The sequence below is a fragment of the Lissotriton vulgaris genome, chromosome 2_1 (assembly GCF_964263255.1).
Source record: "Lissotriton vulgaris chromosome 2_1, aLisVul1.2, whole genome shotgun sequence".
Lineage (NCBI taxonomy): Eukaryota > Metazoa > Chordata > Amphibia > Caudata > Salamandridae > Lissotriton > Lissotriton vulgaris.
This window is the reverse complement of record NC_141687.1, coordinates 1,986,512,067-1,986,540,014: the sequence shown is the minus strand read 5'-3', so window position 1 is coordinate 1,986,540,014 and position 27,948 is coordinate 1,986,512,067. Positions and strand designations below refer to the sequence as shown.

Genomic DNA, 27,948 nt, shown 5'->3' with positions numbered 1-27,948 from the left:
CTGGTGTGGACAGCTTTGGCGGCTATGCCACGTCCGCCATGATGGATCACAATCACCCCCTCTTGATACAGCCCACCAGCCAGTGGCTTGCCGTCGCATCTGCGCAGTGAAACTGCCTTGTGTTTCCCGTTCTGCAGCCATATTAGAACAAGGGTCGGTAGCTGTTCGAATACGAAGCTACTGCCTGGGCGCTATCTTCGGAGAAATGACCAAAACAAACGTTTAAAAAAAATAATAAACTACCGCCCACCGCCGCATGACGTTCTAAAAGGGACGGAGCTAGGAAAAAAGCAGCGCCCGCCACTGGGCGGGAGGGAGGAGGCACGGACAGTGGGCGGGAGGGAGGAGGCACGGACAGCGGGAGGGCGGGAGGGAGGAGGCACGGACAGTGGGCGGGCGGGAGGGAGAAGTAACGGACAACGGGAGGGAGGGCGGGGGATAAACAAGGCACAACAACAGGAAGGGGAGGATAGAGAACATGGACAACAGGGAGGAGGCGGAAACAAATGGATCGCTGACAACAGGAGGAGGGCGGGAGGATGGAAAAAGCAGACAATGAGGGGTGTAACTCTTTGGCGAGAGGGAGGGTGTGGGGGGCGGGACTTAAAAAAAGAGACAAACGCCCACGGATCGCATCAAGCCGGGGAAAAGAGTAATTGACACACATCTCTTCCAATGGCTAGCCTCCATTTATGGAGCTAGCCAATGGAAGAGACAGGCAGGACAAAGCCCCGTACTGCTAAACAAAAGATGTCGCCAGCCGAAACCTAATCATACACCCTCTCCTCTTACATGGATGCTCAGCAGGATTATCGCATACATTCTCTCACTTTGAAGTTAGAGAAAAAAAAGTAAACACAAAGCACCCTCTGAAGAGAGGGCTTGACATTTGACCTCTGTCTTTGAATGCACAGCAAATGTGACAAGATAAGACCAAGATGTAAAGGCCTGTTTACGGAAAGTGAGTTTGTAGAAGAATACAGTAATCAAAGTCTGGGCAACGGGATGGACAAAGTCAAGCTGGACAGCCTAAAGAAAATAATGCCAGCAAATGGAAAGCATGAAAATGTGACTTACAACCCCCAAAGCTAACGGTAAGCAACGGGAAGAATGCATTCCTAGGTCAGCTTTCTGAAAGTCTCCAAAATGTCTTTAGAAAACCAGACAGCGCAAGGCTTTCAGCAAAAAAAAAAAAAAAATGAAAGCTGGCAGGAACATGACATATTGCTGCAGGTAGGCAGGGACGAAGTTCAGTGACAGACCAGGGGATGACAAGAATGGGCAACATTGCTACAAGTGTGTAGGGAAGTAGTGCAGTCACAGAGCAGGAGGTGGCAGAAATGGAAAACCTTGGTGCAAGGGGGCAGGGAAGAAAAACACTTGCTGGGGTAGAGAATAACAACAGCAGTTAAAGTGGCTGGGAAGGGCGCGTGGTTAGCACTGAGCACTCAGTTAGGCTATCTTAAAGCAATTCATGTTACACCTCAGGGTTTAGTTTCTGGATTAAAGCTTATTCAGAAGATGCAATCCTTTTATGCAAAACCGACTACCATCAGAGTTGGTGAGAAAAGAGCATATTTGAAAGAGACAAGCTTGATGGCACAGTAGCCCACTTTACCTCAAACTATATTTCAGGAATGCAATGATCCCAGACATGGTAAGTTGATGTGCCAGGAAGTAAGATGCCACAACTAGTTTTAAATTCCTGTTTAACCACCCTGGTATTGGTCAGTATTAATTAATGCATAAAAGAGGAATTCAAATGTAGTTTAACTGCATCCAGCGAGTCCCATCTATAATAATAGCTTTAGAAGCTGCTCTGGGGATTGTAGTCCTAATGAGGTATATTGACAGTAAGAGGAATTGTCCTGTGGACTACAACCCCTAAGAGCAAGAAGTGCTCCGAGTCTTCAATGCATGCGAGTCATGTTCCGTTCTGGCAACTGCCTACTAAACTGGGTATACCATCAGCCGAGAGTGATTGCCAGTAACAGTACCCATGCTCCTCTCCAGTGAAGGATGCCGCCATAGGCATAAATAAAACAGGATATATATAGGGCCCTATTGTGAATGGATCACTAATCCAAGCAGAGGGCAGAGTGGTCATTCTGGTAAGATCTTTCTGGTAAGATGGACACAATGAACAACTGCCTTGACTTCCTCGTCCAGAAGGTTGATAAGCACGACGAGCAAATTAAAGAGGCTGAGCGGCGCATATCAGACACTGAAGATGCCACTTCTCTGATGCAGCAAAAAACGTCTCAAATGGATAAGCTACTAAAAGTCATTGCGGCCAAAAATGAAGACCTGTAGGCCCCAGCTGCTGTAACAATATCAGCGTTGTGGGCATACCTGAGAGCACTAATACAGGCTGCATAGAGGACTTTATTGCGCGCCTCTTGATAGACACCATGGGGGGGGGGGCTTTCTCGTCGCAACTCATCATGGAGCGTGCCCACCGCTCTCTGGGCCTCCGCCCTCCCCAAGGCAGCACTCCACGTCGTATTGTGGCCCGCCTCTTGAACTATCGGGACGGTGACACTGCACTAAAAAAAGGCCAGAAAGCACAAATCTCTACACTTCCGAGGGAAACGAGTTCACCATCTATCCCGACTTCACGGTCACGGTACAAGAGGCATGTCACAAATTTTCGCAGGTCAAATAGAAGCTGCGTAATTTTATATGCCCTCATGTACACAGCACGCCTACGAATTACTTATCAGGAAAAGAATGTCCTCTGCGCCAACCCACAATACTCTGACGATTTCCTAAAAACTGTCAAGCGCCGATCACCGCGTCATAATCCGGACGACCGCGTTTCCAGGTCTCCGTCCCCGACAAAGAGCTGACTCTAGAAATGGACTGGGACATACTGGGCTTCAGCTTCGAGTGTACTCGATCTTCATGCTGCCTTGTTCGACCTGTCTTATTCAAATGCAGCAGTCACCGCCTGTACTACCACAATGGGACATTACACGCTCTCCTGTTGGTCACATACTCCTACAACTCAATGTCGACATACATGTATAGCAAGTGACCCGCATGCTCTATATAACTGTCAGGTGGACACACTCCCCCCTTCTCTCTTTCCCCTTCACCCCCTCACCATTGGGGAACTGCTTTGCAGCAGATGCTGGGAAAAGGGAGGGTTTCGTGGCTCACAAGCGCCCCCCATATGGGCGATCCCCCTTCTTACTTACTCTATTGTTGGATTTTCTTGACCAGATTGTATTCATCTTGGGCCCAACTGGACTATTGGGTGGTCTCTCGAGGGGTGGTTCTGTGGGTCACCCACACCGAGCATTTGGCCCGGACATACTCAGATTATGCTCCGGTTTTCATGAAGATTGCTCCAGCTAACTCTTTTGCTACTCCCAGGTTTTGAAGATTACTGCCTACGGCCCTGTTGGATGCTGTTTTTCGGGCTGAGCTGGGTACAGAAATTACTGATTTCTTCCAGCGCAACATAGACTCCATCGTGCGGGTAGGCAGATTCTGGGAATCCTTTGAAGTTACGATCCAGGGGTCCTGCATTGCTAAAAGTTTTGGAGTCCTGAGAGATCTCCATCTCACTCTTCGCACACTCGAAGGTGACCTTAAGCGACTGGAGGAAACTCCTCTGGTAGTCAACTAGCCACATTCAGAGAAAAACTCACAGACTTCAAATGCACAGCTGACCAGGAGTCTCGATTTCGAGGAAAATATTTCATGGCACGCAAGTATGGGAAAGGGGAGCACCCGGGCAGAGCACTAGCACAAGAAATCCGGTTGCCTAGGTTTTCTAATTATGTTCAGGAAATCCATTATGATACCAACACGCGCCATAGAGACAGCCTAGATATACTAAACATATGACACGGAAAAAATAAGCAGTGCATTACTGCTGGCAGAAGCAAGCTACACCGACTAAAAAAGAGACCATACCGGTTGGTGATGGACTGCGGCCACCGGGACAAGATGGTGGCACTCACTGTGATCGATACATAGCTGAGGGTGCGACTGACAAGTATGGGTGCAAGCTCCTGACCGCTGTGTTGAGTACTGCCCTGCTGAAAACAGCATGAGCAGCGAGAGAAAGCCGAACAGTGTACGCACTCGCAAATTATCATTACAGGCAAGTGCTGTGCGGACCCGGATTGATTGCCCTGGGGACTGTGTGCCGAACGAACAACTGGACTGTGCAGCTGCGGCTGGCAGATGCAGAGCTCTGCGGAGAGCGGCCCTGAGCTACTTGTAGTATGCTGGGTTAAATGCGGACAGGAGCTACTGTGACTTGACAGGATAGTGGAGAACGAGCCGTGCCCTATGCGAGTTAAAGTTTGATGACACGCAATAACAAGGTGCGTGAGGAAGCGTAACAGCTCAACAATTACCTAAATAAGAATGTACCTACACGAAGGCCTAAAAAAAGGGTGAGCGGAGGGCCGTGGATGCTTCCCTCGTGCGCTTCTCTGGTGCGATAGATGAGCGGGTAGAAGGTCTGCGTGCTCGCATTGGAAACACTGCGCCTCAGCACGAGACTCCGAAGCCAGCCAACAACTCAACTTGTAGCATGCAAAATCGTGGCTGCGTTTTATGTATGCTGCAGCCGAAGCGTAGGCTGCGGCGCGCGTAATGATAGATAGCCATTACACGGCGGCACAACACAAACCGCCCGTATGAAAAAGCGAGATCGTCATAATGGGCTGCCTGAAATGTATGGGACGAATGGCTTAGATACGAAACACAGAGCGTGTCTGCTTCAGTTTGCATGTTGATAAGCATCACTTTACAACAAGACGTCCACAATACAGGGCTCGAAAAATTCACTTGACCGCTCGCTTTGGCGAGTTAGATTAATTCAGGACAAGCTATTTTTAGGTCCTACTCGCCCTTTCTGGTGAGTAGGAAGACAAACTGACATTTGACCTCTGCTTCTGAAAGCAGAGGAATTGTGACAAGATAGCAAGATTTAAAGGCATCTTTATTGCTCACAAAGTAAATGAGCAATAAAAATGCTTTTAAATCTTGTCAACTTGTCACGTTTGCTCTCCTTTCAGAGTCAGAGGTCAAGTGCATTTCACTTAGGTAGAGGAAATTTTGTATGTTACTAGACCTGCAGGTCTAGTGCATTTTGTATGATTTTTCAAGCCCTGCAATACCCCACTGCTGAGAATTCCCATGCTGTAAGATTGCTGCCCAAAGCACTTCAACTGCATAGAAGCAGCCCGGTCATCAATCAATCAATCAATCAATCAGTTATTTGTCAAGCGCGCTACTCACCTGTGAGTGTCCCAAGGCGCTGGGGGGAGGGGGTGCTGCTACTGCTCGAAGAGCCAGGTCTTGAGGAGTCTTCTGAAGGAGAGTAGGTCTTGGGTCTGCCGTAGGTGGGTGGGGAGGGTGTTCCAGGTTTTGGAGGCGAGGTAGGAGGGTCTGCCACCGGAGGTCGTTCATTGGATGCGGGGGACAGCGGTGAGGGCGAGGCTGGTGAAGCGGAGCTGGCGGGTGGGGGTGTATAAGCTGAGTCTGCTGTTCAGGTAGGCTGGTCCGGGGTTGTGGAGTGCTTTGTGTGCGTGGGTGAGGAGCTTGAAGGTGATCCTCTTGTCTACAGAGAGCCAGTGTAGGTCTCTCAGGTGGGTAGAGTGCTTTGCCGTAGTCCAGTCTGCTGGTGAGGAGGGCCTGTGTCACAGTTTTTCTTGTTTCGGTTGGGATCCACTTGTGAATCCTGCGGAGCATGCGCATGGTGTTGTAGCAGGAGGAAGAGACGGCGCTGACCTGCTTTGACATTGAGAGGGAGGAGTCGAGGATGAATCAGAGGTTGCGTGCATGGTCGGTGGGTGTCGGTGCTGCTCCCAGCATGGTCGACCACCAGAAGTCGCCCCAGGCTGAGGGTGTGTGTCCGAGGATGAGGATCTCCGTCGTGTCCGAGTTCAGCTTCAGGTGGCTGCTCTTCATCCAGTTGGCGACGGCCTTCATTCCCTCGTGGAGTTTGGTTTTGGCGGTGTGCGGGTCCTTTGTGAAGGAGAGGATGAGCTGGGTGTCGTCGGCTTAGGAGATGATGCTGATGTTGTGCCGGCAGGCCACTTGTGCGAGGGAAGCCATGTAGACGTTGAACAGGGTCGGGCTGAGGGATGAGCCCTGGGGGACGCCGCAGATGATGTCGGCGGCTTTGGAGTGGAAGGGCGGGAGGCGGATGCTCTGGGTTCTGCCGGAGAGGAAAACGTGGTCCAGGTGAGGGCCTTCTCTTGTATTCCAGCCTCTTGGAGGTGTGTTTTTAGGGTACGGTGGCAGACCGCATCGAAGGCTGCTGACAGGTCTAGGAGGATGAGTGCTGATGTTTTACTGTTGTCTAGTTGGCACCTGAAGTTGTCTGTGGCGGCGATGAGGGCTGTCTCGGTGCTGTGGTTTAGTCTGAAACCGGACTGGGACGGGTCTAGGATGTTGTTGTCTTCGAGGTGGCGGGCTAGCTGCGCGTTGACGATTTCTCGATTACCTTTGCCGGGAACAGGAGCAGGGAGATGGGCTGGAAATTCTTGAGGTCCTTGGGGTCAACCTTGGGCTTCTTGAGGAGGGCGTTGATCTCGGCATGCTTTCAGCTTTCTGGGAATGTAGCTGTCTCGAAGGAGATGTTGATGACCTTCCGTAGTTGGGGTGCGATGGTTTGCATCTGCTTCGTTGAATACATGGTGTGGGCACAGGTCTGATGGTGATCCTGAGTGGATGGAGTTCATGACCTTGCGAGTCTCGTCGTCGTTTATGTTGGACCAGGAGGTCAGACGGATTGCGCGGGTGGGGTTTGCAGGGGGAGTGGTGTCAGGCGTAGTCAGGGCTGTCATGGTGCTGAAGCCGTTGTGGATGTCGGTGATCTTGCGGTGGAAGAAGATGGGCAGTGAGTTGCACAGTTCTTATGAGGGTGGGATGTCGTTGGCCCTGGGTTTGGAGAGTTCCTTCACGATGCTGAAGAGCTCTTTGCTGTCGAGTGCATTGTTATCCAGGCGGTCTTTGAAGTAAGATCTCTTGGTCAATCTGATGAGTTGGTGATGTCTGTGGGTGGCGTTCTTGTGGGTTGCGTAGTTGTCCGATGTGCGTTGGTGAAGCCATTTCTTCTCCAATTTTCGGCATGCGCGTTTGGAGGCCTGGAGCTCATCGGTGAACCAGGTAGCTTTCTTGCTGGTGTAGCTGTTGGAGGGTTTCTTGAGCGGGGCGAGATTGTTGGCGCAGTTGTCTATCCACTGTCTGAGGTTGCGGGCCGCGGTGTCTGGGTCGGTGGTGTCAGTGGGTGTGTTCTGGACGAGGGAGGTGAACAACTGGTTTTCGGTGACTTTGCTCCAGCAGCGGCGGGGCAGCTGTTGGGTGCAGTGGTGCTTGGTTGGTTACGTGAAGGTGAAATGTATGCAGCGGTGGTCAGTCCAGTGGAGTTCGGTGGTGTGGTTGAAGGCGATGTGGGTGCTAGTGGAGAAGATGGGGTCAAGCGTGAGGCCGGCGGCGTGAGTGGGTGCGCTGACGAGTTGTCTGAGGCCGAGGTTGGCGAGGTTGTTGATCAGGGTGGCAGAGTTGGCGTCGTTGTTGTTCTCGAGGTGAAAGTTCAGGTCCCCAAGGAGGATGTAGTCCCTGGTGGCGAGTGCGTGGGTGCTGGCGAGGTCAGCGATGGAGTCGCAGAACTGTGCCCGGGGTCCGGGGGTCTGTAGACAAGTGTTTATCTGAGGGTGGTGCTGGGGTCGGTGTGAATCTGGAAGTGCAGGTGTTCGGTGGTGTTGAGGGTGTCGTCTGCGTGGGTGGAGACCTTGAGGGTGGACTTGTGGATGATGGCTATTCCTCCTCCGATTACGTTGGCGTGATCCCTGCGTGTGATCTTGTAGCCGTCCGGGACAGCTATGGCGATGTTGGGTGCCGAGGAGATGTTCCACCATGTTTCGGTCAGAAAGGCAACGTCTGGGGTGGAGGTGTCAAGCAGGTCTGAGAGCTCGATGGGGTGTTTGCGTGCGGAGCGGGTGTTTGCGTGCGGAGCGGGTGTTAAGGAGTATGCATCGGAGGTGGTTTGGTGGCTCTGTTGCAGGTAAAGCTGCAGGTGCGGCAGGAGAAAGGTCCGTGTGTACGTTTCGGGGAGGCCTGGAGGCAGATGTGGTTTCGGCCGGTGTTGAGTGCGAGGAGGGTGGTGGCGTTGTATCGGAGTCTGGTGTCGTGGCGTTCGCGGGGTCCAGGGGTTCCGGCGCTGGGCGCGGTCCAGGCGCGGACGAGTGCAGACGGGCTTGCCTCTGGCACGCCGGCACGCCGGCGGCGTGCCCGCTGCGTGTGTCCACTGCGTGGCCAAGCAGCAGCCGCCATTTAGGGGGAGGAGGGAGGGAGGAGCAGCTGGGAGGCGTGGCGGTGAATGGGAGAGAGAGGGGGCGGGCCGCAGGGGAGCAGCGGCGGGGACGGCTAGGATACAGACGAGAAAAAGGGGGGAGGAGGGGAGAGCAGAACGGCGATGAGGGCATGACAATTAAACAACACACGAAGGGGCAAAGCGGTACAGCAGCACAGTACAGTTACAGCAGTGAAGTACAGTTCTGTGGCAACAAAATACAGTCATCCGACAGTGGTGAAAAGATCAAAGCCAGACTGTTGGAGAAGAGCGCTGAGACACGTACCACGGTAGCAGCTCAGCGTGTGTGAAACAGCTGATGGCTTCTACGCTGTCCTCAAGAATCATCAGGTTGCAGCGGTCGAGGGATATCAAAATTCACGGTAGCCTGACCTCGACATGGCCTCCACACAAACTGACTAAATAACTAGTCTCCTACCTTCTAATCCTCACTCTCGAAGCCCTTCCTCCACCCCCCCCCTTCTCGCTCCACCGGACTGCAGCAAATAGAGAAGCCCCTCCACCCACACCGGACTCCTAGGACTGACTCATCGAGCTTACACCAGCGTGGCTAGGGATGCTCCCCCACCATCCTCCTCCACCTGGCTCACCCATCATGACATAAATTTTGGGATCTTCCTCCGACTGTTGGGACCTAACTAGCTGACCGATGCCCGGTGGAGCTACCCGTTAGCTAAAGAGGAGATGGGTTGTGGACTTACCCCTCGGCCGTCACCTACCCAGCCGGACTTTGGGGCAGACTTTCCTTTGTCTCGCCGTGGTATCTCCCTCCTACCCCTTCACCCTGCCCCCCACCCTTCTACGATCATCTATGCTCTTTAAATGTTTTATTAGTAACTTATATAACCTGTTAACTGTTGTAATTTTATAACTTTGTGGTAACTCATGTAAAGAGCTCTGATACCTTCGGGTCTAGCCAGCGCTATATAAAACCCAATAAATGAATAAAAATGAATAAATAAATATTTACAAACTTTTATGCTGACTTGCATAGTACTTGTAGGACCACTCCCGAGATTTTTCGACGTATCATCAAGATTTAACCCTCGGTTGGCTTGGAGATACACTGCAAGAGTTTCTTGCCGCTCACCTCGAAAATTATGAGATGAGGTTCGGGAAGGCCCCAGGCTCTGATAGTCTCCCCAATGATTTTTATAAAACATATATTGACCTTCTCAAACAAGTATTTGTTGAGTCTCAAGACCTAGGCACTCTGTCTCCATCCATGAGAGAAGCCCTAATCTCTTCACTATTGAAACCCGGCAAGCCTGCGGACAGGTGCGACTCCTACCGCCCTCTCTCCGTGATTAATACTGCCGCCAAAATACTTGCAAACATTTTGGCTAACCGCCTCAGCCTGTTGATGGAGAAATTGGTCCTCCTGGACCAGGCTGGGTTTACCCCTGGTCGGGCAACGTCGCATAATTTACGTACGCTCTTCTCAATACTATAGTCGGTTGACCCTCAACTACCCTTAGCTGCGGTCTTTCTGGATGCCACGAAGACGTTCGACTCAGTTGAATGGGATTATCTATTCGTCATCCTCCAAAACATGGGAATGCCTAATGGGTTCTTCGCATGGGTCAGTCTTCTATATACTGACCCGGAGGCTAGAGTTTTAATCAATGGCCACTCCTCCCCCTCCTTCTCCATCACTCAAGGCTGCCCACTCTCTCCCCTACTTTTTGTCCTAGCTATCGATCCCTTGCGGCCAGAGTCAGACAATATCATCATGAACGGGCGCTCCGTTGCTACCTCCGGCCAATACTCATCTCACTCTTTGCCGATGACATAACTTTATATAGCCGCAATCCACTATCCAATCTTCATCCATTACTTCGGGAATTCGTTAGTTTTGATGGACTCTCTGGTATTCACTTCAACTGGGCGAAGTCCCAGATTTTCCCCCTCACTGCATCAGTGAAAGTATTTACGTCAGACTTTCCAATTGAGTGGTGCACTGACGAGGTGAAATATCTGGGGGTGCACGTTACCACTAGGGCTGGGTGGAACTGGCGTAACGCCACTACGTGGAATTATGGAAAAAATGGGTGGAAAACGAGCGCACATCCTGCGGCCAGTGGAGGGTCCGTGTGCCTGGGACAGGGGTCCCGCATGCCCTGTCAGGCTCCCCGATCTCCCCGGCCTGGCTGGGTTGAGAAGCAGGGAGCGGCCCAGGGCGTGGGTTTCAGTAAGGGCCTGGGGTGCGGGAGGCCTCATCCTGCAGACTGCAAAGGGTCAATCTGACAGGGACAAGGGTCCCTGGTGCAGAGCCCCGGAGCCCTGAAAGGGCAGGCAGGAGCCCTACCTCTATGGCTCGGGGAGGGGAGGGCAGATGGCCATCCTTTCGGTCCTGGCTATCTGGTCGCACCTTTCCTCTCGGCAATCTGGTTGCACGCAATGCTTTCCAATGGGGCGACCAGATGGCAGGGTTGCTCTGGAAGTCCCGATGAAGCTCATTTGACTCCCCGATCCCAGCCAGGGTTCCAGGAGGTCGGGGGCGTCCGGGCCTAGGGTCCCCCGAGTCTCGCTGTGTGCACGTGTTCCCAGAAAGAGGGGTAGCTTTCCTCCGGATTACTAGGGGCAGGGTATGCCGGAACACCCCTCCCGGGCTGGCAGTTCTCTGCCGGGTACCAGAAGGGCCCCCCACAACACCTCCCCTCCGTCCGGGGGCTCCCTTCTCTGGCCCACAGCGTGGCAAAGTACCCGGGATGGGTCCTGGGCAGTCCTCCCCTCGGCACCCGGGCCCAAGAGTTCAAGATGTCCTACCTGTGCCTGAGGCCCAGCCGGGGTCCCTGAGCCCCCTGGGAAGTGGAGCCCTCCTGAGCCCTGCAAGGGCAGGTGGGAACCCAACCGCGAAGGCTTGGCCGTGCAGATGATGAGTCCTTTCGAACCAGCCACCTGGTCGCACCTTTCCCCTTGGCCATCTGGTCGCACACAGTGCTTTCCAATGGGGCAACCAGATGGCTGGTCTGCCCTGGAAGTCCCTATGGGGGTTCATTTGCCTCCCGATCCCAGCCAGGGCTCCATGAGGCCGGGCGCGTCTGCGCCTAAGGTTCCCTCAGTCTTGCAGGGCGCACGGGTTACCAGAAAGAGGGGTAGCCTTCCTCCAGATTACTAGGGACAGGGTACTCCGGAACACCTCAGCCGGCAGCTGGACGGGCCAGGACGCTGTCCCAGCCCGGGGTCTGTCCCCAGGCCTGCCGCGTGGCAGGCTGCTGGGATTGGGTCCTGTGGGCACAGAGAGCCTTCCCCTGCTTGGCTGGGTTCAGGGGTTCCTGGGGGCCTGGGGAGGGTGACCTCCCCACCCCGGACTCTGTCCTCGGTCCTGCTGCGTGGCAGGGTTCCCGGGACGGGGTCCCACGGAAGCTTCCCCTGCGCCTCCGGAGGACCCGGCTTGGTCCAGGGGCCCTGGTGGGAACCATGTCGGGTGTTCCAGCCCTGGGCCCCGCCCCACCAAAGGCCCAGGATGGGTTCCGTCGTGCCCGGGGAGCCTCCTCCTGCTTGGCTGGTTTCAGGGGCTCTCAGGGGCCCTGGGGAGGGCGGCCTCCCCACCCAGGTTCTGTCCTCGGCCCTGCTGCATGGCAGGGTGCCCGGGATGGTGTCCGGAGGGCCCTGGGAGGCTTCCCCTGCGCCACTGGGCCTAGGGGGCTAGGTCCAGGGGCCCGCCGGGCTCCGGGTCTGGTGCTCTGGCCCTGGGCCCTGTCTCCCAGCCTGTCGCTCCACCAAGGGCCCATGACGGGGGGTCCATCGGTCCCGTTTAGGCCCACCCTGCTTGTCAAAGTCTCCGCAGGCCCCGGGTCGGAGGGCCTGTCGGGTCACCCTCGCAGCCTCCATGGCTGGAGCCCAGCTGGGGCCCTGGGCCTCTGGTCCCCCATGCCCTGGCGCCCGCTCACTCTTTCGTTGGGGCACAGAGCGATCAGATGGCTTCTCCTTCGAGCCCGGACATCTGATCACACCTTTCCCCTCGGCCATCTGGTCGCACCTTTCCCTTCTGCCATCTGGTCGCACCTATCCCCTCGGCAAGGGTCGCACCTATACCCTCGGCCATCTGGTAGCACGCAATGCTTTCCTATGGGGCGACCAGATGGTCGATCTTCCCTGGAAGTCCCGATGAGGGCTCATTTGCCTCCCCGATGGGCTCCAGGAGGTCAGGCACATTCGCGCCTTGGGTCCCCTCCGTCACCACGTGTGCACGGATTACAAGAAAGGGGGGTAATTTTCTTCCGGATTACTAGGGGAGAGGGTCAGTAAGACCTCCATGAGGTCCAGCGATTCCGGGAAAGGCAGAACCTAGGCCTGCCCGCGGGGGCCCCCAGGGGCCCGGGTATGCACCTGCCTCCCCGATGGTCCTTTTTCTCCGAGCCTGCTCAGTCAGAACTCAGAGAGGTCTGGCGATTACGAGACAGGGGAAGGCAGCACCCGGGTCTGAACTGTACAACTGTGCACTCTGCCCTTGGACTGAAGGGCCTACCTTAGGGGTGACTTACAGGTTTTAAGTGCAGTGATCGGGATACAAGGGACACCTTATATCTGAAGTGAAGGGTGCATGCACCCTGTCACACAGAGTGCAATGCCAGCTCTGCAGACACAGTTTGCATGGGCTCCAATGGGTGGCACAATACATGCTAAAGCCAATTGGACACCCCTGGTGTACCAATACCCTGGGTATCTCAGACCATATACTAGGGACGTATAATGGTACCCCAGTAAGCCAATTGTGGGGTGTACAAATACCAGCAAATTTAGAGGAGAGAGCACAGTCACTGGAGTCCGGATTGGCAGGATTCCAGTGAACTACAGTCAAAGCACACAAACACCAGGGAAAAGCGGGGATATCTATGCCAGAAAGATCCTACTTTCCTACATTTATGCTAAGCAAGAGGAAACAAATGTGGCCTAATGCCAGCTTATTTAGAGAAACTGTACAAATAAACACAACTACATATAATTACAATACAAAGATCTAACTTAATTATATTAAAGTACAGGTAAACTGACATGTGCAAAACAGTTTACTGCCTCATAGACTACGTATTACAAATTATTTACACAAGGAAACAACTTGACTCAAATACCGTAGCACAGTAAAAGAAATGTTGCTGTAACCCGTAATAAACATGTCAACTCTAGTGCTTCTGAGTAAACAACCTACGATGCAGAACCACAGTCTGACGGGGTCCGCACAGCCAACGCCTTTGAACTGCAGGTCTTTGGCTGTTATGCTTTATACTACTCACATCCTGTGCGTGAAATGATGAAGGGCACAATGTAGGGTTGGGGAAAAGCTGAACTAAACTTTAGCAGCACTGTCCAAAGGGAAATGTACTCCTACAGACTCTGATCAAATGAAAAGGAAAGGAATAGGAGTAATCAAGGGATTCCTGTAAGTTCCTGGACACAATCCCACGATCCACCAGATTTCTACTACTGCAGGTATATGACTTCAACTGGGTAAGCAATATCTTCTTGTAACAAATGTCTTGTTCACATGCAAGTGATGATCTACATAACTGTGGAAATACACTTCAATGGATTATCATTGGCAGTAAATAGCAAAGAGCCAGGTTGTAGGTGTGAGGTCTGCTGTGAAATAGAGGAAAGAAAGTTGTGGGAGTGTCACATTCGGAGTAGGACCCTGTAGTGGTAAAGCCATCCTACATCATCTTCTATCTTAAGCCTATTATTATTCACTATGCAAAATGTTAAGCCCTCTTAGTTTGTTGTTCAGGATATTTGATGGGTCTTAAAGAAATTTTGTCTTAAAACAACCAATGCTGCTTTATTCAGATGTCTTCATATAAAGAGAGCAAAAGAGAATATACGAACACAATAATGAAAATACCATACATTGGAAATATAAAGAAATCTAATAAAGCAGAATTGTTGAAACCATTATAAAAAAATACACCCAAACATCTCATTGGCAAAACGCATTTGAAAACCCCACGGCTCCAATGGCCTATTGTCTTACCAGATGAGAATAAAGTCTCTCAAAAAATACAAAAATTTGCCTTGCATCGACAGATTTTCTTTATCATAAAGTGACAGATCAAGCCATTGTTGTTTGAGCCAGTCCCTTAAAAAACATAAAATGTAGTGAAGAGCTCTGAAAACAACGCACTTTACTAAAGTAAACAGGTTAAGTGACAAAGAGCACATACATGTATTTTACAATGAAAGTAGATTCACTGGGTCAGATAGAGGTAGCCCACCACTAATAAAGCATCCATTCTTCACAAAGCCGACGAAACAAATTTGTATATCAAGAGATCTTGACTCACCACTGGAATTGTCACACAGGCTACGTGCGGAATGGTCAGCTAGTCGCTCTTGTGAACGTCTCTCTGATCCTAGGACTTCCATTTGGCTGGACGTCTTTGGCAAACTATATCCTTTTGGTTCTGCCTTAGTAATCTCCTCTCTCTGCCTGAGTTCTGGTTGTGAAAGCGACATTTGTCCTGACCTTTCTAAGACAAGTGGATGAAGTGTTTCCTTAGCTTGCAACATAAATGAAGCATTTTTCATGCCGACCCGAGGAACTATAAGCTCCTGGAGCATCACTGGCATATTGTTCACATTATCTTTGGGTGTTTGACATTTCAGGTTTGGCTGTTGTTCCAAAGGTACATCTTTCATTCCCTTTTCAAAAGTTTGGGAATCTTGCTGTCCAACTGACACATCTTTCACACCAACAGTATGAGTTTGAAGTGGACAACTCACTTGAATGTCTGGCGTTACTTTTGTTGTGGCTGCTGTTTGTTGCTCTCGATTTTGAGGTACTGGTAGATGTGGTGTATCCAAGGAAGATTGAGGACATTTAAGAAGTGTAATCTGCACAGATTTCGTGCTGCTTTCAAATGGTTTTTGAGGGCATTCAGATAGATCTTCTGCAACATCTTTTACAGTCTTTTGAAGGGTGTGCGGAGGACTCTCTGTAATTTCCATTGGCTCATCTTCGGCACTACCTGAAGGAGTTTGATGAAGAGTAATTTCCATCGGCACATCATTTCCACTTATACAAAGCATTTGGCAACCACTGTCAGGGAGTTCTACAGTTACACCTTTGCTGGCCCCCACAGGGTTTGTATGATGCAGTCCATGTTTGAGATGTTCATCATAATTCCTTGCAGCAGTCTGATTTGTGTCCCTTATCACACTTTTAGAGCTGCTTGCTTGGCCGCATTCTTCCTGCAGAGCCAATGGCATATGTGTCACATTCACAGACAATGTTTGATTTTGCAGATCCTCCTGAAAACCCATGGTGACCATTTTAACCCTTGCTGCACATACACGAGTTTCCTGACCTGCCACACAGATTAATGCTTCTGTAGTAATTCGACTTTCTTGCAGCGATGCTGAAATGTCTTTTCTGGTTTTCACTGCGGACAGCCTCACCTGCTCTGATGCAGGAATATCTTTCTGCAACATTCCAACAGTTGTTTGACACTCCTCCTGATGTGCTGGTGCATCAGTGCCTGCTGATGGTTGCTCTTTCAGTGTCACACTGACATTTTTATTTTCATGTACAGTAGGACCGAAGCTTTCCTGCACTGTTGTAGGAGAGTTTTCAGCATTCTCTATACACGATTGTATCTCGTGCACTTTTAAAGGTGCACCCTCCTTTGCATGTAATGCAGGATCTAGACTCTTCTGTTGGTTCACAGATACTTCTTTCTCACTGGCTGTACATGAATTAGCATTACCTTGAAAGACTGACATTTCTTTCATGCTGCCTGCAGGTGTTAAATTCTCCACTGAAAGATCTTTGTTACTATGTGCAGGAGTTTGGCGCTCCTCCTTATTTAAAAATATTGTGGTCATGTTTTTTGGAGTCCCTACAAGGGTTTGATTCTCCTGCATTGTCAACTGTAGTTTTTGTTTATTTTCTTCAAATAAACCACTCTTTTTATTGTGCTCCTTTACTTTAATTGAAATCTCTTTCCCTTCACACACCAGAGTTGCTGGATCATTATCTTGCGACGATATATCTGAGCCCAGGTGTGGTTCACTACCTGGCTGGACCCCTAGCTTTGCAGGTATTTGAATTTCCCTCTCTGAAAGGATCGGAGGTAGGAGTTTACCTGCAGGCTTCTGTTGCTCTCTTGGTGTCTCTGCTGTTCCTTTCATACGTTCAGGCTGTTGTGAAGTGATCTTCTGTTCAGTTACTTTTACATTATTCTTTGGTTCCAAAGGCAAAGTCTGCTCAGGTGCTTTTTTTTTAAGGGCCACTGATACTCCAGTCTCTTTCACTGCATCAACTGAATGCTGCGGTTGGTTGCTTTCACTCACTGTTATACATTTTTCTGCCTTTTTATTTCTTGCTCCAGAATGTTCCTTTCCCTGTACACTCACTGGTACATTTTTCAATCTCTCATTGTCTTCTCTTATGTCCAGCACACTAAAATCTTCAGAAGGCATCAGCTGGCATCCAGATAGTGCCGCTGATGGATCACTCTTTTTTTTATTTGTTTTGGCACTGGATCCTGCTTCAGCTTGAGACCCTGTGCTCTTACTATAGAGACAAAGGTTTGCAACAGACTGCACAACTATGGATCCTGGGCAAGTGGGAAGTTTTGAAACGTTTTCTTTGTAGTCTTCCTTTGTTATATTCTTCAGGTCCTTTGCTTCTAAACTACCAATGTCAGCATCACCAGATCCTTTCGCTTGCCTCAAATCTAAGCCTTCGAAAGACGGTTCAAACACTGGAGGATACTTGCTTGTGAAATGCTCTGCTGATGATACATTAACATCAGTCTCCATTGGCTTATTTTGTTGTTCGCAGACTTTAGATCGGAGAGACAAACCATCAGATTGTGTCTGTGATTGAGTGAGATACAGAGCAACACCTTGCGTCATTCCATCTTCCTCACCCAATCTTTGCTCTTTTTCTATCCCTTGTTGTTCAGAGGGTGTTTCAGCAACTTCCTCTACAGAGGACTCATCGTTTGAGAGATTTGTGACAGGTGAACACTGCTTCACCGGTTCCGTCTCACCTTCCTGTAAAATACTAAAAGAAGCCTGAGATGGGTACGATGAGGCTGGAGCCCCTTGGTTTTCGGGCTGAGTTTCTGAGGGAATACAAGTTATTGGCACTTCAGTTTGGTCTTTTTTTGTAAGAGCTGATGATAAGGAAGAGGATTCCCTTTCCAGGGATGAGGATTTGACACATGCCATGGATTCACTGTCTTCGGTTAGCAAAAGATGAAGGCTGTGTACAGATGAGGATCCCTTTCTTGACTCTGGGGAATCAGAGGTATGTTCCATTTCTTCTATTTGGGTGCATTCACTATCTTCATAATTTTCGCTTTGTGCATTTGTTTCTCCATCCTCTGCAAAAGATTGACTGCGGTCACTTACGGACAGCTGCCACTTAGATGAATTATCATCTATGTTGGACACTTCATGATTTGCATCCAAACATTCTTCAAGAGATTTGGAGTTCTCTGCTGATGCAGACTCTCCATCTTGAGTTTTCGTTTTGTCCCTGCACGGACTTTCATCCAGACTGGGAGTTGGGATGAAATTGTCCTAGAAAAGGCACAAAAAAACAAAAAGAAAAATCAGAAAATGTTGAAAGCACAATCCTAGTAATTAAAAGTTCTAGGGCCTAGCAGCAAATTTCCATGAAATAACATGGTAAAGACATGTGAAGATGCACCGAATGTGGGTTGAGATATATCTTTTGAGGTTTGAAAAAACATTTAAACAGAATCATCCTCCTCCAGGCAGTAGGCTCTATCTTGGATCCAACCTTTTCTTTCCCACCACAGCCCAAAATTCAGGATCAGAACAGTTGAACATTCCACATACCTGGTATTCTACGATGTCTCACAAAGATTTTCCCTATCATGCTTTTGTTCATCATTTACGGATTGTCCCCACCACAGCTACTTGAGCAATAACAAGTACATTTGAAAATGTATGCGGAACACACAAATATATTTCTGGATAGAAAACAACCAAATAACAATATTAACATCACCTTATTTTTGGACCTAGTCAGGAGGGAAATTCAGGGAGTGAACTAATTTCTGTACACAACGATCACAGCGATTGACTGCAAGGGTCATAGGATATCAGAAGCCTACGAGGTTCGATATATATGGACAAGGAAAGGATGCCCCTTCTTTCCTCTCCTTTTTATCACCACTGGGCTGTAAGATAAGAAATAGGAAGAGGTATGACATGATGTTGTTCATACACATTAAACGCCTGGACATTAAAAAAGCGATTAACGCCATTAGACCAGATTTGACAAATGTTATGGCCTGCGGGTGAAATGGAATAAGTCTAGTGCTGATTCAGTGCAACAACCTGCAGAGGGACAAGCAGCTTCTCCTTTATACGGGTGGCTCAAATGGGCAGAGATTGACAATTTGGGCAGACCATGGATTGGCTAAAATAGCAGACTTGTATGAGGAGGGCGCCATAAGCCCATTCAACGACCTGCAAGATCGATATAACTTACCCGGAGGGGACTTCTTGTAGCACTCTGCCCTCACAGAGGCCATACAAAAACACTGGGGAGGGGGACTCACTGAACCACACACGTCATTGGGTTGTCCATATGTGGTGATGGCAGCAGGTACCGTTAAGGCAGTCACATGTTTATTCAGGCGCATAGTGCAGGAAACACCAATGCCCTTATCAGAGTAGCGACTAAAGTCGGAGGCAGACCTTGGAGAGATTTCTCCAGAAAAAACCTGGGGTGAACTAGTGGAGAGGGCATGGAAGAGCACTAGAAATGCCAGATTCGAATGAGTAAATTTTTGCATAAAGCCAACCCAATCAGCGGCTTACACGCACTGTAATAGGGAAGGAGTAGATTTTAGACATATGTTCTGGGATGCCCGCAACTGGGTAACTAGGCTGCTGGCCAAAGTCACCGGCAGGGAAGCCGAGACGTCTCAGAAGTACTGCCTTTTACACTGATTTCCTCACACATTCAAAAATAAAATCACAAGTAAATTCTTAGATATGGGCTTACTCCCAGCTAAAAGAGACATCACCATGTACTGGAAAGCTAAACAGGGCCCAAGTATAACCAGATGGAAGAAATAACTCATTAAGTGGGCTGATTGTGAAGGAATAAGCAGGATGCAAATAGCAAAAAGAACGGGGAGCGAGAGGGCGCTGGAGGCAGCAAGAGCATGGGAAACCTTGGTTGTACTACTTCGGATCCCAGATGATGATGGGGATGGGGAATCAATAGGGGAAACCCCGTCAGGAGTCGGCTAGACTATATTGACCCTGAGGAAATCATAGACCTGTGGAGTTAGAAAAAAGACATAATGCTCCGCCGCCCTTACTGAACGATGGATCCCAATGTGCTACCTCAGACGAATGTGAAACGCAGTTTGGAGCAGCCATGTTCAACAAGTTAGTAATATGAACACAAGTGACACGCCATAGTTGTGGGAAGGGAGTTTGATTTTGGGATTGAGGTTATTAATAGCTGCTTAAGAATTGAATACAGAACTGCTCGTGACCATTGGTAAGCTGCGGGAGGGTGGAGAGTTTAGGCTCATTGTGATCATCTGTATTTTCTTGTTTTTTCTACTGAATTATCATTATAAATGTCTAGTCAATTACTATCCTTACCAGGGATAATTATGAGGCACTGTCGATACCTGGAACCTATTGTAAAACCCAATAAAGTATGTTTAAAAAAAATATATGAATTGTTGTCTTCTGTGACTTTCCGTCACAGGGACAATTACAAAGGTTTTGTGACCAGTCATTTATCTCAGGAAAGCTTGTTAAGCGGTGGAAAACGCCCGGTCTAAAACGTGTTAAAAAAAATCTGTCCTGTGTCCCCTCCAAGAATTGTAGATATGGTTGTATATTATAGGTGATCAAGATCATTTGATTATTACAAACACTCTGCTTTAATAGTTCAGAGGTTAGTCTGAGATTCTCCAGTAACATCATACACACTCTTAAGATCTTTTCTGCTAATATGTTCCAGGGATTCTGTCTGATCATAAAATTCCGGATACGCAAGGCACTCATTAAGCCTTTACTAAAATTCAGCCAGGGTATACCAAGTACCCAATGTAGTTTAAAACAATCCCTTATAATATCCCTAAAAAGGGAAGTTTTCTCAGAAGACCAGATCTTATGCCATTACAGAATTGGCTGCGTCTTAACCTCATGCGCGCTAGCGGAATTCCGCTCGTACGCTGAGATTTTTAAAAGCGCATGTTACGTGACGAGCTGGGCTCGTCATCAGCGTGCGAGGAGGCTACGCCATGACGAGCCCAGCTCGTCATCAGCGTGGAAGGGGTTAATTATGTCAGATAGATAGGGTAGACCAAACTCCGCCTGGCATACATAAGTGGAACAACCCGGTACAGCTAATGGAAATCTTAAAAAGGCATTCTCCACAGGGGCTGGTAATCAGTATAACCCATGTATAGTGGTTGATACACACTTCGCCTTATATATATTTATTAGTTCTATGGGGGGTTTCTGCCCAGCTTCCTTGAAAAATCAGACAAAGCTGCCATGGCTTTCAAAAAGAGCAGCTTTCTTGATTTGATTGCCTGACTCCACCAGCCATTCTGGTCGAACAAAATACCAGGTAAGAAAATGTCTTAGTAAAGCCAATCTTTTTATTTTCTAAGAGAATATCCCTACACTTTAAATTACTTTTCCGCACTTCATTATGAAGGTCTTGGATTTATTTACTAGCAGTCCTAAGTTCTGCATGAAAGTAGTGAAGCTTATTAATAAGCGTTGGGGCCCCAGCTGAGTGGGTGCATAAGCACTGCATCTTCAGCATAGAGGAGGGCAGGTATTGGGCAATGTCTAGTTTGTGGCAGATCCCTGCACTGATCAGTCAGTGTCTGGCCCACATTATTAATATATAATGTAGAGAGAAAGGGTGCCAAAATGCATGACTGCCTTACCCCTCTCTCTATGCTGAATAATGCACTCTCCCTTAGCCCCATATTGGACCCTTGCTCTGATGTCAGTGTATAGGTGTGGGAAGCTGGCTCTGTATATACTAATCCATAGTAAGGTATGGTGTGCACAGAATCCAGTGGATCCCCAAAGGCTTAAAAGTAGATAATCTCTTACTCTCTATCTGTGGTAGTGTGGGCGAGCAGTAAGGCTTTATCAGAAGGTAGTGTTAGGCATTTATTGTACACACTCAGGCAAGAAATGATCTCACACACTTAAAGACTGAACTATGACCAATTGCTTTGTATAAAAATATTTTTGTTGTATTTTTTAGAACCAAGCAGGACTTGGTGCAGGTAAGTAAATATAATACTTTTTAAGAATAATACAGTTGAATGCAGTTGGTTTTGTTACAAGTAGGTCTAATGTTCAGAAACAGTTGCAATTACTTTCCAGTTACTTTGTAATTACTTTTTAGATTACATTTCAGATTACTTTTCTACTAAGTGTGATATGTTTAGATCTCATACTGGAACAGTTCCTAGATAAAAGGTAAGTAAGTCAGTTTTTGTAACACACAGTTTATTAGGTTCTAATACAATTTCCAACTGCACACTTAGAACTTTTTCACAGAAAAGAAGTCAATGCAGTCCTATAGGAGAAAATCAGGTTATCGGTTTTAAGGTAAGTACTCTGTCTTAGGAGTTGGATTTCTGGGGTTAGAACCAGGGTTCCCCTCAGGGTCAAGGATGTACTCAAAGAACACCCTCAATAGCAACAGAATGACTGGGTGCAGAGAGCTGAGGCCCAATGTTATTCAATCGGGATAGGGGGCCTCTGGTTGGTGGCTGTTCATAGCCACGCCACTTGGATGTGGGAGCAAAGCTCCTAGGGTTTAGCTCAGGCAAAGGGGGATACAAGATAGCACAAAAAGGTGCACCCACAGCAGCACAGGGGCGGCTGGGTGCAGGGTGCTGGGCTGAAGTCAGGAGCTCGGGTGATTTCAATAGGGAAATTGCAGTCAGAGCCAACACTGCAGGCTCGGGCATGAAGATCTTCTGGAGGCGATCATCATTTGTAGAGGTAAATTGGGATGTCGTGGGACACCGTCGGTTGGGCCACTCAAGGCCGTGGGGCGTTGGGTGCAGGGGTGTCTTTTGGCATCAGGTTTTCCTTACCGGCTCCTGTCGCGGTCGGGAGAATCCTACAGATAGGGGCTGCAGACATCGTCAGGAGACTTTAGGTAGGTCAGAGATCACCAGATCCCAGCTCAGGATCGCCGGGGTGACTTCCTTATGGTGTTGGGTCACTTGAACTCGGGCCGTTGGCATCGGGTGAAGACTCGCTGATTAGGCTGGAGCCAGAGTCAGTGCTGCAGAGTTCGTAATGACAAACTCCCAAACCATATCCTCTTTATGGCTTTACTGCACTTACAATGTCTAAGAATGGACTAAGACACTGTAGGGGTACAGGACTCATCTGGAAACTCCAACATCAATACCGGAGGCAGAAATGATGAGGGACAGCCATCTATCTCCTATCTGAAGGGGGTGGGAGGGGCCAAGTCACAAACAACCACAGTCCGAAGGTTATGACCCAGGCTGGAGATTACAGTTGCCTCTCCAGTCCATGTACAAAAAGCATGGTTGCAAGGTTTATTAGATTCACGTCCTAGAGCGGTTGGGCACGGCAGCTCACTGCTTAACATAGGGCTTGGTGTTTTAAGACCAAGTGGTTCCGGTCAACACTGAGATAAGGATTCAGTGCAGAGAAGGGACAAGAAGCTTTGCAATGCTGCACCTGAGCTTCAAAGTCAAAGATTTCTGGATGCCACATCTTGCCAATACCGTCAGCGCGAAACCCTGGAGACATAGCCTGCAGCGCCAAAGCTATTGTCGCCTAAACTTCAACGTCAAAGGAACAGTCACAAAAGGGTCATTACAAAAGCCCTCCCAAGAACTTTTTGATGCCGAAACCAAAGCTGGCTCCGAAACATCAGCTGCTGAGGAAGAAAAGGGTCCAGTCCATGAAGAACTTTTTCAGGTCCTGGACAAGAGGCAGCTGACGATTGACCCAAAGACTGGGAAACTCTGCCCTTAAGAAGAAGCGAGGTACTGCAGGATACCTGATGACTCAACTCCTTTGCATTCTTCCTCCTCCTCGGTGCTGAGCATCTCTTCTCCCTTCAATACCTCTTGTTCTGTGGTGGTCTTCATACTGTGGGCAAGTCCTTATACCCCATGGTATTTTAAAGTCTTTTTTTATTTAAACTGCTGGTATGCCGCACAATCCTGGTTGTTGTGCTCTGGGGAGAGACACAAATTATAGACCAGGTGCAGATCATTGTGCAGATATTTGGTTTTGCACTGAAGCCACCTTCAAGATGGGGTCTGATCCATAAATCCTCCCAGATGATTCTCTGCTTTGGGTGGAAGGGGCTGAGTAGTCGACGTGTTGGTTCCTTTTCACTAAGGTCTTGACAGCGTCGAGGGATGAATTCTCGATGAAGGAATTAGCTTCTCTGGCTCTGTAAGGCCTCAAGAAAGGGCATGAAAAGCGAGCTTTAATGACCACGTCCAAGTCAGATGGTGGAGGAAACCAATCCTAAGATAGAAGACAAAGCCGATGACCATGTGCAAAACACTTCTTAGAAGAAAACCAAGTTTTAAACGTCCGAACTTAACACTAGATGCCAGGAATATGGACAGTGTGTGTATCTACAGCCAAGCATGCTACTAACATGCTGCTTTTCAATAAACGTACTTCATTACGCCTTAGGTTCTGGCTCAAAGAGGCTCTACATTAATTGAAAGCGCACAGTGTTCAACTCCCAGGGCACATGTGACTCTTGCCTAGATGAATTGGAGGTGCGGTGCTGTGCACAGACTAATAAGCTCTGTGTACCAATATTGTTTGGACCAAACCAGCAATACAAGAATGATGGTGTAGCGTGCTAACTGACATCTTGAAACCACTCATGGGACCAAGTGGAAAAGGCAAAAAGGGGTAAGCAAACATTCTGTTCCATGTTGTCAAACATGCATCTCCTCTCGTCCCTATCTGCCTGTGTCTGCTGGTGAAATGCTATTGTTTCTTGTTTGTACTCGCTGCAAACAGATCTGGATTCAGTTGTCGTTCAAGACACAGTGTCCAGAGGCCTCTGGAATAGCTTCCATTTGTGGCACTCTCTTCCTAGAATGCTGAGTAAGTCTGCCCACTCATTAGGACTCCTGGTAGATGCTCTGTCATTAGAGAGATGCCATTGCAATTTGCCCATATCAATAGAAGCTCAGAATCCTGTTAGAGAGATGTTACTTGGTCTCGCTTTGCCTGTTTACCTAACATATAGAAATGGATGTGTTTATCTACATTAACAATGATGACAAACAAATCCTTGGATTGATGAAGTAGCCATTTAATGAAGTAGCCATTTGCAAAATGCCCAGTGCCCAGGGACGCTGATCTGGAATGAATTCTATTCAAGGTTTCGGAGGGCACATGCTGGCACTGCAGCCCCCACCTTGTCTTGAAGGCATCTGTGGGTATCATGAAGGTAAAAGAGGTGAGAAGTTAACAAAGCGCCTTGAGTTGTGTTCTATGAGCCCGGAAGTGGTCTCATAAGTAAACTTCTGTTGAGCACTAGAAGAATGTACAGAATATCATCCCGAGCATGGACTTGTAGGTCTAGATTGCAGTGATGTGAAGCTGCTGAAATTCCTTTGCAATCATTTCAAGAAGAGTAGCACATTCTCCCAAGCAATATGTTTTTCCCACATTCCTAGGAATGGTAGTCGGTATTCTGGAGGACTTAACAGAATTCATGATAGCACCTAGGTGGTTGGAAAGTCACAAGCAAAAATAAACACGACTGCATCTTTCTAGTTGCTTGCTTTGATGAGCCATTCATCTGGATCCGTGAACACATAGTGGCTCCTTTTTCTGATGTGTGCTGTCACTGGTGCTAGGCACTTCATAAAAATAAGAGGTGTGGTTTTCAATTCAAAGCAGAGGACACTGAATTGGTTGTGGCAATTGTCTACTTGAAAATGTGCTAGGGATATTTTGGGATATGAAAATACACATCTTGAAAATCAAGTAACATTATGTTGTCTCCGTCCAAAAGCAGCCTGCGTATCGTTTGAAGGGTTACCATGCCATTCATCTGCTTAATAAGGATTTATTTCAGATATTTCAGTCTCTACTCTCCAGAGTTCTTCTTGATGAGAAAATAACTTGAATTGAACCCTATACTACTTTGAGATTGGGCATTGGTTTGAGGGACCTTTCTAAAACATGGAAAGAATGCCTTGAGAAGAGAAAGATGTTGATGCACATTCCACTTGGGTGGTGTTACAGGTGTTTTTTGGGTGAATTTTAAAGTTATGTTGAAAGTACACTACATCCAGAACTGTCCAGTCCATGGTGACTAAAGCCCATTCTTCAAGAAAGGCAGCAATTCTTCCGCTAATGAAGGGATGGGGGTTATTGGTAACTGGTGCTGGTATCTAGTCATTGCCCTCTGGATTCATGACCTTTCTAGTGGCTGCCTCTTTTCTTAGTGGTTGGTGAGTGAGACTGTAATCTTGAAATTCTTCTGTTCTGTGGATTGAAAGCTCTCCTTTAAGAGCAGAACTGCTGTTGCTGGTACAGGTACAATGACTGACATAGTTTATAGTAACTTCTAAATGGCTGGAAACATCAGGAAAGTATTGCTGTCAAAATGCTTGAAGAGAATGATCTGGCTATTTGGGTCTCTACGTCTGAACGGTATCATCAACGAGGCAATCAAACAAAGATTTGCCATCAAATTACATGTTTATAATATGCTTTCACACCTGTAATTAATTGTGGGGTATCTAACCCAGCCTTACAGTGCAGCGTTTTTGCACCCAACAAAGCAAGGTCTGGACACACCATGGACAATATTGTCATTCCAAAGAGCAGTATAAAGGGTCGTCTTGAAACCACTATGGTTGCTGTTGCCATTGATTCTCAAAGCAGCCGAATGAGGCCAAGGCGTGCTGCAGGTGTTGGTGTCAATCTTGCAGGCAAAGGCAATGGAGCAACAACAGGCAGTGGTTCTGTCGGTCTTCTTTAAGGCCTGATATGTCAAATTCAGAGTCTTGTGTCATACGAAGTAAAACTCTCAACAGCTGCTCACAATCATGCTTGTCCTTGTCTCACTGAACTACTAGTCTCTTCTCATTCCTTAAGGAACTCACAAATTCGTTTCACAAACATGTATTTTTACTTAAGATTCAGATTCCTTCCATTTCTTGCACTTTATGTCAAGTATTGGGTGAAGTCTTCATTTGTATATTATCAGAAACTAAGATGGAGACGTTACTTGAATTTTATGAAAGTATTCCCAAACCCAGAAGGCTTTTTTATGTTGCTGATGTAACTTCCTGGCAAGATCAAAGCCTTGCTACCAAGTCTTGCCCCTGCTTTTTCTCTTTGGGATTCTTTGTCTCTGTTAACCTGTTATGGAGTTACTTTGCACAAGTTCTGCTCTTGACTGTGTAGTCCTGTGATCAACTGGAGTTATCTCGCATCATTTCGGACTACTCCATTCTGCAAGGAGGTTTTTTATTCTGCAGGGCTATTTACTGCCTTTTGAAACTGCTTTCTGAGAAACACCTATTGTATTTCATGTGTTCTATTCCTGAGGTGACAGCATTGCTACTGGAAAGAGTCCCCTATACATCTAGCAATCAAAAGACAAGAATAAGCTTTGATCTCTCAACAATACTGATGGAATTTGACGTTACATAAATCTATTAAAGCAAGAATGCTGTGGGCAAAAGCTCTTGATCCTTCGCTTAGTATGGCAATAGCCTCCTTTTTTCTGCTTGAATGAGATCATGCAAAAAATAAATATCACAAATATTTTTATGTTAAATAATAATGTAAGTTAGGTTTGTTTACTTTAAATGTAGAACAAAATAAAAAATGTTGAGCACTATTAATTTTGAATTAAACAATGGAAATATATTAAATTTAAATAATTTTTCAGAAGTTTAACTTAAAAAAGGAGGCAATGTACATAGTTAAAATGAATTTAAATATGTTAAAACGCATTGCTGCATTGTTTTGAAGGGTGAAATACGTTAATATAATTAAATTAATGAAATGTGCACAATTTTTATATTTTAAAAATTAAACAAAATGTATTTGTATTTTTAACTATTTTAAAGAATCTAACTTCACGTAAAACTGTTGCCTAAGGGGTTTTATTTTAAGTCCTACCTACATTATTTTCTATGGAAGCATGTTGGCCATGTGTAGTATAGGACCTACAACTGGTCGTTTTATTTTAGGTAGCAACTTACACTCGGAGTTTGTAAATATTGGAAAGTGTAAACTCACTCAAAAGTGTAAATTAACTTTGTGAATCAGACCCTCAATGTTTTGTAGTTATTTCTATAAGTAATTATTCTCTAAACTGCTCAGAATGTACTAGAGGCTCCCAATTCGACGATGTGGGCACCTACACTACCTCATTGTGTGTGTTCTCCCCCTTCTCTGTGCTGTCTGCACACTGTAAAACCTTACCTGGGATTTTGAAGTGCCCACACTGTTACACACAGCGCACCCTATAAGTACAAAGTAAATAAAGATAATAGACACATATATAGGCCACGTTTCCATAGGAAATAGATTTTTTGGTTTAATAATAACTTTGGAGCCATTTG

The 27,948-nt window shown here is 47.6% G+C and overlaps 1 protein-coding gene across 6 annotated transcripts in view; it reads right to left on the bottom strand.

Annotated features, from left to right (window-relative positions):
• The window catches only part of TP53BP1 (tumor protein p53 binding protein 1), a 1,075,988-nt gene that overhangs the window by 672,169 nt on the left and 375,871 nt on the right, over positions 1-27,948 (bottom strand). For all 6 annotated transcript variants that reach the window (XM_086958203.1, XM_086958207.1, XM_086958208.1 and 3 more), the window contains exon 12: positions 14,629-17,875. In XM_086958203.1, the coding sequence (XP_086814329.1) occupies positions 14,629-17,875 (3,247 nt within the window). The remainder of the gene's footprint in view (positions 1-14,628; positions 17,876-27,948) is intronic.